This window comes from Filicampus tigris, chromosome 2 (genome assembly GCF_054856515.1).
Source record: "Filicampus tigris isolate MCC_2025a chromosome 2, RoL_Ftig_1.0, whole genome shotgun sequence".
Taxonomy (NCBI): Eukaryota; Metazoa; Chordata; class Actinopteri; order Syngnathiformes; family Syngnathidae; genus Filicampus; species Filicampus tigris.
This window is the reverse complement of record NC_141218.1, coordinates 38375318-38387634: the sequence shown is the minus strand read 5'-3', so window position 1 is coordinate 38387634 and position 12317 is coordinate 38375318. Positions and strand designations below refer to the sequence as shown.

General features: G+C 45.9%; 1 protein-coding gene across 1 annotated transcript; it reads left to right on the top strand.

Annotated features, from left to right (window-relative positions):
• The first annotated feature begins 2846 nt into the window (after positions 1-2846).
• On the top strand, positions 2847-12317 carry nocta (nocturnin a). The gene is given in 4 exon segments (XM_086054340.1): positions 2847-3139; positions 7272-7302; positions 11419-11719; positions 11722-12317. Coding segments are annotated over 4 exon segments (1221 nt in total).

Here is a 12317-nt window from a genome sequence, read left to right as displayed (position 1 = left end):
TGCCACATTCGATAGATAAACTCCTAACGTTATATTTAAAATATTCTAATTTCCTACAATAAGTATCTAACTTTGTATCGTTTTTAATTTCTATCAGTAAGTTATTCACTTTTTGTACAAAATCATCATCATCATCCAATAAATCTGTATTAAGTTTCCAATAACTTTTTTGAAATGTTGAATTACTTCCAACTTTTAGAGTAATATCAATAATACAGTGATCAGTAATTGGGGCAGCAGATATTGACACATTAGTTACCAGGTCAACCACTTCAGGAGACACTAACCAAAAGTCTATTCTACATCTTGATTGCCCATTTGGTTTTATCCAAGAAAATTGTTTACTATAGGGGTTTAATTTTCTCCAAATGTCTGTAAGATAATTCCCATCCATAAATTCTTTTAGTATAACATAATGGTGATGATCATTATACATAGATGGACATCTACCCAATCATCTGGAACTAAATTAAAATCCCCTCCAATTAAAATAAATTTGATCCCATAAGTCCTCTTAAATTCAGCAATATTTTCAGTAATGGCCTCCAGTAACAGTCTGTTTCAACCAATATTATTATATCCATAGATATTAACCAGAATTGCAAAAACCCCTTTCAGATTTACAACCACAACAATCCTATGACCCTCTGTATCTATTTTAGGCCCCAAAGATGGCTAAAAAGAGATGAATTAACTCTTATTCCACAAATGCAATATTTATCAAAATGCCTTGTTTCAACTACATTAGTGGGCTTGCATAGAACATATTCTTGAAAAAAATATGTTTGGGTTGACTTCCTTTTTAAGTTCAACAGCCATATTAGACATTAGGAGTTGATTTGTTTTACTTTTTTTTTTTTTACTTTAATGGGCAAAAACGTTTTATAAAATAAATGAAGACAAATTTCTGTTTATCATTTTTTTTTTTCTGATCCTAAAAACGATCCGATCCGTGACTCAAAATCCGTGACCGATCTGAACTGTGACTATTGTGATCTGTTGCACCACTACAAGTCACTGTGGGAGTCTGGCCCATGATCCCTTGGGTTTTTGAGAATGTGGCCCCCTGAATAATTTAGTTGAATAACCCTGCTCTACATGATACATTGAAACTAGGGATGTCACGATATCCAAAACACCATCCATTGTCAGTTCTGTCAACTGAAAATGACATTACAACTACTCAGGGCTCAGGTAACGACCAATCACGGCTGACCTGTTTTCTGAAGCTGAGCCGTGATTTTTAAAAAAACATTTTTTTATTGTATATTATACATATACATAATAGGCCTATACATAATGTACATAACATACAGACGTAGTTAAAGCCAAGTTTCAACTAGAACAATGTCAATACAGTTCAAAGCAAACTATGGTGGACAAGTTCCATAAGGACGTTTTGGTGGTTACCTGAGCCCTAAGCCCCCTGAGATGGCTAAAAAGGGGTGGATTTTGCTGCTTAACTCATATTCCACAAACACAATATTAATCAGAATACCGTGTTTCAACTAGTGGGCCTGCTGGGAACATATTCTTGAAAAAAATATGTTTGGGTTGATTTCCACTTCAACGCAATATAAAGAAGGATACATTCTTATTTTATACATGGTACAGTATATAAAATAAGGTATCCTGCCAGACATTTTGAGATGAATGATTTATTTAAATTATTTAATGAGCAAAACTGTTTTATAGTATAAATGAAGACAAAGTTTTATTTAGCTTTTTTTTTTTTTTTTTAAGACCTCAAAGTGCAATTTAAGGCACATTCCCTTCCTTTAAAGCGGAAATCAACCCAAACACATTTTTTTCAAGAATATGTTCCCAGCAGGCCCACTAGTTGAAACACGGCATTCTGATTAATATTGCGCTTGTGGAATATGAAAATATGTATAAGTAAATATGGTCCTGCGTGTGTAATTTTGCAAACATACTTCCTGTACAGTGTTTGTGAACCGTATTAAGAAGCAGACTGAAATAACACTTTGAATTTAATGGTAACTTTTCCACAATATTGCTTTTAAATCCCTGCGATTGGCTGGCAACCAATTCAGGGTGTCCCCCGCCTACTGCCCGAAGACAGCTGGGATAGGCTCCAGCACGCCTGCGACCCTTGTGAGGATGAGCGGTATGGATAATGAATGAATGAATGAATGTTTTTAAATCCGTCCATCTGTGCATCTCCTCACTCTGCAAATTCCATATAAGAACTGTGATAACTGAGAATCTCCTGAAGGACTATCTCCTGTCCAGCCATTCCTGCCACAGATTTAAGATGATTTATAGCATTTGAGAGAGAACATTTTACCCAAATTAGATTAGTGGAAAACGCTTGTTTGAAAATGTGCAACTGTCAACAATTGAGACTTTGACCACTCATACCTCCTTAATTTTTTCTCGTGCAACTTATTGTATGGTGTTAGCGTGTCTATGTGTTTGTCAGTGTGTGGTATGCCAATGTGAGGAAATTTGATAAAGAAAGCCTGCAGAGTAAAGAATTGAATTTCAGAGTGTTATTAGGCTATTATTAGACTTAATTTGCAGTTAGGGCGTTGAAAAGAAAGAATGCTGTGTTCACTGACTGCAGCTGCGCTACATAGCTGGATATTTTTGAAGAGTTTGTACTTAGTATGTTGTGGGAAATAATTGCTATATTGTGCAAATTTGCTGTTTACAGCATTTTTAAATTCGTTGTTACACAATACTTTACTTACTTTAATGCCCTCAAATGTGGGAACGGAGAGCCACAATCACAGATGCACATTACAGCCGTTTAGTGAACACTGGAAGAACAGTAATACACAAATAGATAACTGTTTTGTTATATGTATTCTTTAGCTAATACGATGGGCAGCAACGGCAGCAGGCTGTATAGTGTGTTGGCCCAGACACTTAACAGCACCACCTTGGACCAAACAGATGAGAATGTGGACCACAAAAATGTGATTGAGCATGACCCAGACCAGCTGCTCAGAGAATGTGAGGAGGCCCTGAGAAGGCGCCCGACCAGGGCGCACAGAGATCTCATATATCTGAAGGATACTGTACCCTGCCGCCACAAGCTCGGACCGTCCATACGAGTAATGCAATGGAACATACTTGCTCAAGGTAGACATTCCGTGCTTCATCCCGTGCTCAGGTCAGGCTTGTTTGACTATTATCAATCATCAATCAATCAATCACATTTTATTTATATAGCACTTTTCATACATAAAAATGCAACTCAAAGTGCTTTAAAACATTCAAAGCAAAACATAGAATTATCTTGAATCAAAAGAAAAGATAAATTATTTAAAAGTTGTTGAAAGCCAAATTAAAAAGGTGTGTCTTGAGCTTCCTCTTAAAAATATCAACAGTCTCTGCAGACCTGACATCCTCTGGCAGGCTATTCCAAAGGTGAGGACCAAAACGGCTGAATGCAGCCTCGCCATGCATTTTGGTCCTCACCCTTGGAATAAATAAAAGGCCGGCGCCAGAGGACCTCAGGATCCGCGAGGGCTGGTATGATAAAAGCAAATCAGATAAATAAGATGGCCCAAGACCATTAACACGTTTATAAACTAATAAAAGTACTTTAAAATCGATCCTGAAACACACAGGGAGCCAATGCAGCAATTTCAAAACTGGCGTAATGTGCTCCCGCCCTCTGGTTCTCGTCAGCACCCGAGCGGCTGAATTCTGCAGTAGTTGCAGTGGTGAAATGCTCTTTTTCGGGAGGCCAGAGAGCAGGGCATTACAGTAATCTAAACGACAGGAAATAAAGGCATGCATCAGCACTTCCGTGTTAGCCTGAGAGAGAAACGGGCGGACTCTGGCGATATTCTTAAGGTGATAAAAAACAATCTTGGTTACATTTTTAATATGAGGAATAAAACTGAGCTCAGAGTCAAAAATTACGCCAAGGTTCTTCACACAGTGTGAGGGATTAAAAATGTGTAGTTTTGGTAAAAGCTTCTCTCTCTGACCTTCGGGACCGATAACTAAAACCTCAGTCTTGTCCTGATTGAGCTGTAGGAAATTATCTGCCATCCATGACTTGATATCTAAAATGCAATTTAAAAGGGTATCAATGGGTCCTGTGTCATCAGGAGACACGGCAATATATATATTATATTGCCGTGTAATATTATGAACCATATGTACACTGTCAGAAAAAAAGGTGCTAATTGGGCACACCTATGCCGCTTTTCTATGAGCCCCAAACAGCCCCACACCGCACCACTCCGCTTGGCCCTGTTGAAATGTTTTGTAGGTCTGGAGTCCATAAGCCCAAACAATAATTTATAAAACTACTACTTACTACTTACTCAATGCATGTTGATTTTATCTTTCAAGAAGGTATCCAATGTAGATAAAGACTCACACAAGTCGATTGAATTTTCTCGTCTGTTTTCTTTACCATCTCTGAAGTTCAGGAATCCTACATTGATCACATCTGGGCAGCTTTTCCATCCTAGCGAATGCTCTCATTCGAGACTGGCGAGGGCAGAACAGGGGCATGGTCTAACCTGCAGCCCTCACATTTATACTGTCTTCAAAATCTAAACATAATGTGGGCTGGTCTCCTCCCTGGCTGGCCCTGCCTATGGGGCTGATCTTCACCAGCTGGTGCCATGCTCAGATCAGCAGTTAATGCATAATTGCATTAACTGATTATGCGATGTCCATCCATCCATAATGGATGGCCATTATCTCCCGTTTATCCGAAGTCGGGTCGCGGAGGCAGCAGCTTTAGCAGGGAAGCCCAGACTTCCCTCTCCCCAACAACATCTTCCAGCTCTTCCGGAAGGATCCCAAGGCGTTCCCAGGCAAGCCGGGAGACATAGTCTCTCCAGCGTGTTCTGGGTCGTCCTCGGGGTCTCCTGCCGGTGGGACATGCCCGGAACACCTCACCAGGGAGGCGTCCAGGGGGCATCCTTATCAGATGCCCGAGCCTCCTCAACTGGCTCCTCTCAACGCGGAGGAGCAGCGGCTCGGCTTTGAGTCCCTCCCGGATGGCCGAACTTCTCACCCTATCTCTAAGGGAGAGCCCGGACACCCTGCAAAGGAAACCCATTTCGGCCGCTTGTATCCGAGATCTTGTTCTTTCGGTCATGACCCACAACTCATGACCATAGGTGAGAGTAGGAACGTAGATCGACCGGTAAATTGAGAGCTTCGCTTTTCGGCTGAGCTCCTTCACCACGACAGACCGATACAGGGTCCGCATCACAGCAGACGCTGCACTGATCCGCCTGTCGATCTCCCGTTCCATCTTACCCTCACTCGTGAACAAGACCCCAAGATACTTGAGCTCCTCCACTTGGGGCAAAATCCCATCCCCGACCCGGAGAGGGCACGCGATCCTTTTCCGACTGAGGACCATGGTCTCAGATTTGGAGGTGCTGATTTTCATTCCGACCTTATCACACTCTGCTGCGAACCGCTCCAGCGAGAGTGGGAGATCGCGGCTTGAAGAAGCCAACAGTACCACATCATCTGCAAAAAGCAAAGATGCAATACTCAGGCCACCAAACCGGACCCCCTCGACACCTCGGCTGCGCCTAGAAATTCTGTCCATAAAAGTTATGAACAGCATCGGTGACAAAGGGCAGCCTTGGCGGAGTCAAACCCTCACTGGAAACGAATCCGACTTACTGCCGGCAATGCGGACCAAACTCTGACATCGGTGGTACAGGGACCGGACAGCCCTTATCAAGGGGCTCGGTACCCTGTACTCCCGAAGCATCCCCCACAGAACTCTCAGAGGGACACGGTCGAACGCCTTCTCCAAGTCCACAAAACACATGTAGACTGGTTGGGCGAACTCCCATGCACCCTCGAGGACCCTGATGAAGGTGTCGAGCTGGTCCACTGTTCCACAGCCGGGACGAAAACCACATTGCTCCTCCAGAATCCGAGATTCGACCTTCCGACGGACCCTCCTCTCCAGCACCCCTAGATAGACCTTGCCGGGGAGGCTGAGGAGTGTGATCCCTCTGTAATTGGAGCACACCCTCCGGTCCCCCTTCTTAAAAAGGGGGACCACCACCCCGGTCTGCCAATCCAGAGGCACTGTCCCCGATGTCCACGTGATGTTGTAGAGACGTGTCAACCATGACAGCCCCTCAACATCCAGAGCCTTTATGAACTCCGGGCGGATCTCATCCACCCTGGGGCTTTGCCACCGAGGAGCTTTTTGACTACCTCGGTTACTTCAACCCCAGAGATAGGAGAGCCCACCTCAGAGTCTCCAGGCTCTGCTTCCTCAGTGGAAGGCGTGTCGGTGGAATTGAGGAGGTCTTCAAAGTACTCTCCCAGTAAACAGTGTTAATGGTGCACTGCTTCCCTCTCCTGAGACGTCGGATGGTGGACCAGAATTTCCTCGAAGCCGTCTGGAAGTCATTTTCCATGGCCTCCCTGAACTACTCCCACACCTGAGTTTTTGCCTCAGCAACCGCCAGAGCTGCATTACGCTTGGCCAGCCGGTACCTGTCAGCTGCCTCCGGGGTCCCGCAGGCCAAAAAGGCCCGATAGGACTCCTTCTTCAGCTGGACAGCATCCCTTACCGCTGGTGTCCACCAGCGGGTTCAGGGATTGCCGCCACGACAGGCACCGACCACCTTGCGGCCACAGCTCCGATCGGCCGCCTCAACAATGGAGGCACGAAACATGGTCCTCTTGGACTCGATGTCTCCCGCCTCCCCCGGGACGTGGGAAAAGTTCTGTCGGAGGGGGGAGTTGAAACTCCTTCTGACAGGGGATTCTGCCAGACGTTCCCAGCAAACCCTCACAATACGTTTAGGTCTGCCAGGTCGGACCGGCATCTTCCCCCAGCATCGGAGCCAACTCACCACCAGATGGTGATCAGTTGACAGCTCCGCCCCTCTCTTCACCCGAATGTCCAAAACATGCGGCCGCAAGTCCGATGATACGACTACAAAGTCGATCATCGAACTGCGGCTTAGGGTATCCTGGTGCCAAGTGCACATATGGACACCCTTATGTTTGAACATGGTGTTCGTTATGGACAATCCGTGATGGACACAGAAGTCCAGTAACCAAACACCGCTCGTGTTCAGTCCGGGGGGGCCGTTCCTCCCAATCACACCTCTCCAGGTCTCACTGTCATTGCCCACGTGAGCATTGAAGTCCCCCAGCAGAACGATGGAGTCCCCAGGTGGAGCGCCCTCCAGCCCACCCTCCAAGGACTCCAAAAAGGGTGGGTACTCTGCACTGCTGTTTGGTGCATAAGCACAAACAACAGTCAGGACCCGTCCCCCCACCCTCAGGCGGAGGGAGGCTACCCTCTTGTCCACCGGGGTAATCCCCAATGTACAGGCGCCAAGCCGGGGGGCAATAAGTATGCCCACACCTGCTCGGCGCCTCTCACCCTGGGCAACTCCAGAGTGGAAGAGTGTCCAACCCCTCTCGAGAGGACTGGTACCAGAACCCAAGCTGTGTGTGGAGGTGAGCCCGACTATATCTAGTCGGAACCTCTCAGCCTCACACACCAGCTCGGGCTCCTTCCCTGCCAGAGAGGTGACATTCCATGTCCCAAGAGCTAGTTTTTGTTGCCGGGGATCGGACCGCCAAGGTCCCTGTCTTTTACCGCCGCCCAGCTCACACGGCACCCTACCCCTTTGGCCCCTCCCACCAGTGGTGAGCCCATGGGAAGGGGGACCCACATGTCCTTTTCGGGCTGAGCCCGGCCGGGCCCCATGGGTGCAGGCCCGGCCACCAGGCGCTCGCCATCGAGCCCCACCTCCAGGGATTATGCGATGTGTAATTCCTATATTGGTTTTTGGTTAACCTATTGGATAATATAAAACCATTCATATAAATTTAGATCCATCAGCCCGACACCACTCCACATGGCCTCCGTTGCTTTTCCATTACAACAGGCGCGGGGCAGAATGGGGGCTGGCTCAACTCAAGTGTGCAAGTCTGTACACTTGCAGCATGTGGGATTCTGCTGTAAGATTTCACGAGAGGCGAGTCTCGGCCGCTGTTTTTGTGGCGATTCAAAATAGTAATCGCCGTTGCATGATGTGGTGATGTCGCAAAGTACAGCCCATCAAAAGCACAGAAGCCTTCGCATATAGAAAAAAAATAGATTTCCGGGTTTAAGCCAGCGAGACGCAGCCGGCCATCCACCGTCACACGTCATGTGGATATCAGGGACAGTGCCTCTTGATTGGCAGACCACCCAGGATGGTGGTCCCCCTTTTTAAGAAGGGAGACTGGAGGATGTGTTTCAATCACGCTCCTCAGCCTCCCTGGTAAGGTCTATTCAGGGGTGATGGAGATGAGGGCCCGTCGGGAGGTCGAATCTCAAATTGAGGAGGAGCAACGTACTTTTCATTGAAGTGGATAGGGGTTTAAAATGTTTCTTAATTCCAAGAGGAAACAGGCCATTTCACAAACACCTTTTTGGGCAGGGCTAAACAGGGACAAGCTGATGCCAACCAACAGCTTGAGCCGTCCCTCCCCACTACTGCTTATTGTTAATAACTTGGCCCATTTCTACCACTACAACATGCACTTAGCCAGCAAGCTTTGCCCACAACCTGAAGAATACATCTTCCATTAAGTGTTAGCGTATTTTGTGATATTTGGGCTACAATGTCTCTTACGTGTGCATGCATTAGCGGCGCACGTAGCAAGAAAGAGGCGAAAAAGGCGGCACCACCGCCATATAGACATGCAATGTCATGGCTAACTACGCTCGAATGTGTGGCTACAAGATTTTTATACTGTTTAGCCACATTGGCTAAAAGATTTCATGACCCGGCGTCAACCCTGACTTACACCTATTCATCTTCATCCATTTAGACTGCTTGTGTACCTTTTGTAACCATAAACAGTATTGGTTTGTACTTAGGGGTTCAATAAGACAAGATAAGATAAGAATGCCTTTATTGATCCCACAGTGGGGAAATTTTCATCGTTACAGCAGCAAAGATATAGGTCACACAGGGACGGCGGCATAATGTGGCCATTAATGTATAACATTGACGGCAAACATTTAGGATCAAACCTATGTAAATATACGCAGTAACATGTGTATATACACATATATATACACACCAACCTACATCTACATAAAAAGTATGAGGAACACTCATTTCGGCCTGTACATAGTGCAGAGGAAAAAATACTCTAAGTAAGTGACAGTGCTGCAGTGCTGTAGTGAAATGTAAGGGACAGCATTGGATAAAAATAAAACTAGACTAACAGTAGTGGGGAATGTTGAGTATTGCACGATATTACAGTAGTGGGGAATATTGGGTATTGCACGATATGAGCTCAGGTGCAGGACTGCACAATTGTACTAATGTCCACCAGTTTGTAGAGACTACACAATGTTCTTGTTAAAGAGTCTGACAGCAGCAGGCAAGAAGGAACGGCGGAATCTCTCCTTTGCACAGCGAGGGTGTAACAGTCTGTCACTGAAGGAGCTGTGGAGTGCTGTTAGGGTGCCCTGGAGGGGGAGGTCCGGGTTGTCCAGCAGTGATGACAGCTTGGCCAACATCCTCCTGTCCCCCACCGAGTCCACAGAGTCCAGGGAGCAGCCCAGGACAGAGCCAGCCCTCCTGACCAGTTTGTCCAGCCGCTTCTTGTCCCGGGCCGAGACGCCGCCTTCCCAGGTGACCACTCCCTGGAAGATGACCGATGCAACCACCGAGTCATAAAAGTTCCTGAGGAGTGTCCCCTGAACCCCAAAAGACCTCAGTCTCCTGAGTAGGAAGAGTCTGCTCTGACTGTGTTGTCGCACCAGTCCAGTTTATTGTTCAGATGAACACCCAGGTACTTGTAAGTTGAGACTCTCTCAACATCTGTTCCCCGGATATTCACTGGTGCAGGTGAAGAGTGCTGGCGCCTACCAAAATCCACCACCATTTCTTTGGATTTCCCCGCATTGATCAGGAGGCGGTTCTGCTGGCACCAATAGTGAACCTGACATAAATTTGTAGCTTGGAGAACAAAAATGTATCACGACAGTACCCTTTTTTCTTACAGTGTACCTTGCATTACCTTTGGGGATGCTCCGATTGATTGTGCACCGATAATGATCGGCCGATTTTCGTGAAAAATGACGTGATCGGCAGATTCGATCAATGCCTTTTATTGCCGATCAAAGAATCCGATCACCAGCAGCTCATGCGGTGTGCTGTGTGTAGTTTGCGTCTTGTAATATATGCCATGAAAAGATACCCCGCGGGGGAGCATGGCCACAAGTTTCAACACAACCAACTTAATCCGACATTTGAAGAACAAGCAATTGGAAGACTATGGTGAGTTTACGAGGCTCACTGCAGTGAAGCAGCAGCAACAATGAAACGGCAGCTAACGCAGCCCATGCTGACCAACTCAAACCCATATCAGCGCGACAGACAAAAGGCAATGCAAATAACCAGGAAAATAATGACATTTATCGGACTTGATGACCAACCATTCTCGATGGAGGAAGACACTGGATTCCGCTGTCTGCTCGCCCACTTTGAGCCTCGCTACCTATGTGCTACCGGGACACAAATACTTCACAGACGTAGCTCCACTAGAGAGTATATTGTCACATCGAAAGTTTCCTAAAAGAAGGCCTATTATCCTGTTTAATTTTTACAAGTGTTAAATGGAGCTCGGATGTCAGTCCTGTGTCGATGTTGAGTCTAACAAGGGAGTTTTTCGCTCGCGTACTGCTTTTAATGACAATGTTCGAACAAGGCAAATGTATTCCAAAATGTGCATGGTGCGTTACTTTTTTCTCGTTGACAAATGCACAAGGTAGTTTGTCTATGCAAAAGACCTGAAACCAAGTTCCTGAGTCGTTTCAATTTAGGAACTCTTTGAATAGTTTATTCGAGTGAAGCATGCATGTGACAATTTTTTCTACTTTGATTATATTCTGAACCATGCAATGTTAAGGTGGCATGTTATTAATTGGACTTTTTGCATAATTATTTTGAGCCTGCTGATTCTTTTGGTCTGTTAAAAACTGTGTTACTAAAAGCTGTTTTTTCAATTATCGTGACTGAGTAATTGTTGTATTGTGCCAGCAACGGTTTTGTATTTCTTCATGCTTTTGAAAATATATGTAGATTTTTGTCAAAATTACGGCAATATTATGGCTGTTTTTTTTTCAGATAATATTGCATAATAGCAGTCACCATAAATAAATGGAAAAATATACAGTTATTCCATGTGATCGGAATCGGTATCGGCCAATCTCACTCATGCACGATCGTTATCGGTGTCATAAAACCTGATCAGAACGTCCCTAATTACCTTTGCTCCAGCACGGTTGGAAGAGTGTGTCCTTGGATAAAAAAGGTTGTTATTGTGCTTCAGTTTAGTATGGGACTACTGGTTTAGTTTGAGTGTACTCCTAGGGCACACTAAGTTAGGTTGTGACAGTTCTTTTCTCTGTTCTTACAGCACTGGGTGAAGGATGGATTTATTCGGTGTCCTATTGAGGCCCTCAACTGGAAGGAAAGGAAGTACTTCATCCTGGAGGGGATCCTCACCCACCGCCCTGACATTGTTTGCCACTTGGCCAAACTGTCATTTTCAGGTGCTGAAAAGCTCATTTTGGACATAAAAACTTCACTTCAGGAAATTGACCATTACTATGACACTTTCCAGCCAATAATGGCCAGCCTCGGTTATCATTGTAGCTTTTTGGCAAAACCCGGGTCCCCTTGTTTGGATGTAGAGCAAAATAATGGTCCTGATGGTTGTTCTACCGCCGCTCACGCTTCTCCCTACAGAATACAGTTCATTTGCGGCTGTCAGCCATGATGTTACCCACCAACCAGGTAGCCATTGTGCAGATACTGAACTGCCGGCTAACAAGCCAACAACTTTGCGTGGCTGTCACACATCTGAAAGCGCGAAGTGGCTGGGAGAGGCTGAGGAGTGCACAAGGTGCTGACCTGCTACAGAGCCTCCGAAGCATAACTTCCAGGAGTGGAGGCAGACATGTGCAGTCATCAAGGACAAATCCCCTTGTGGTGTGTGGGGATTTTAATGCAGAGCCTTCAGAGGATGTCTACCGCCGCTTCAGATCCTCGCCTCTAGGCTTGGACTCTGCTTATAAGCTGTTGAGCGCTGACGGACAGACAGAGCCTCCGTACCCTACCTGGAAGATCCGCCCGACCGGAGAATGCTGCGGCACACTTGACTGTATCTGGTATACACATGATGCCTTGAGTGTGGACTGTCTGCTTGACATTCCAATTGAAGAGCAGATAGGTCCAGACCGCCTGCCCTTGTTTCACTACCCGTCAGACCATTTATCATTGCTTTGTGACATCAGCTTCAGGGAGGCTCCATAA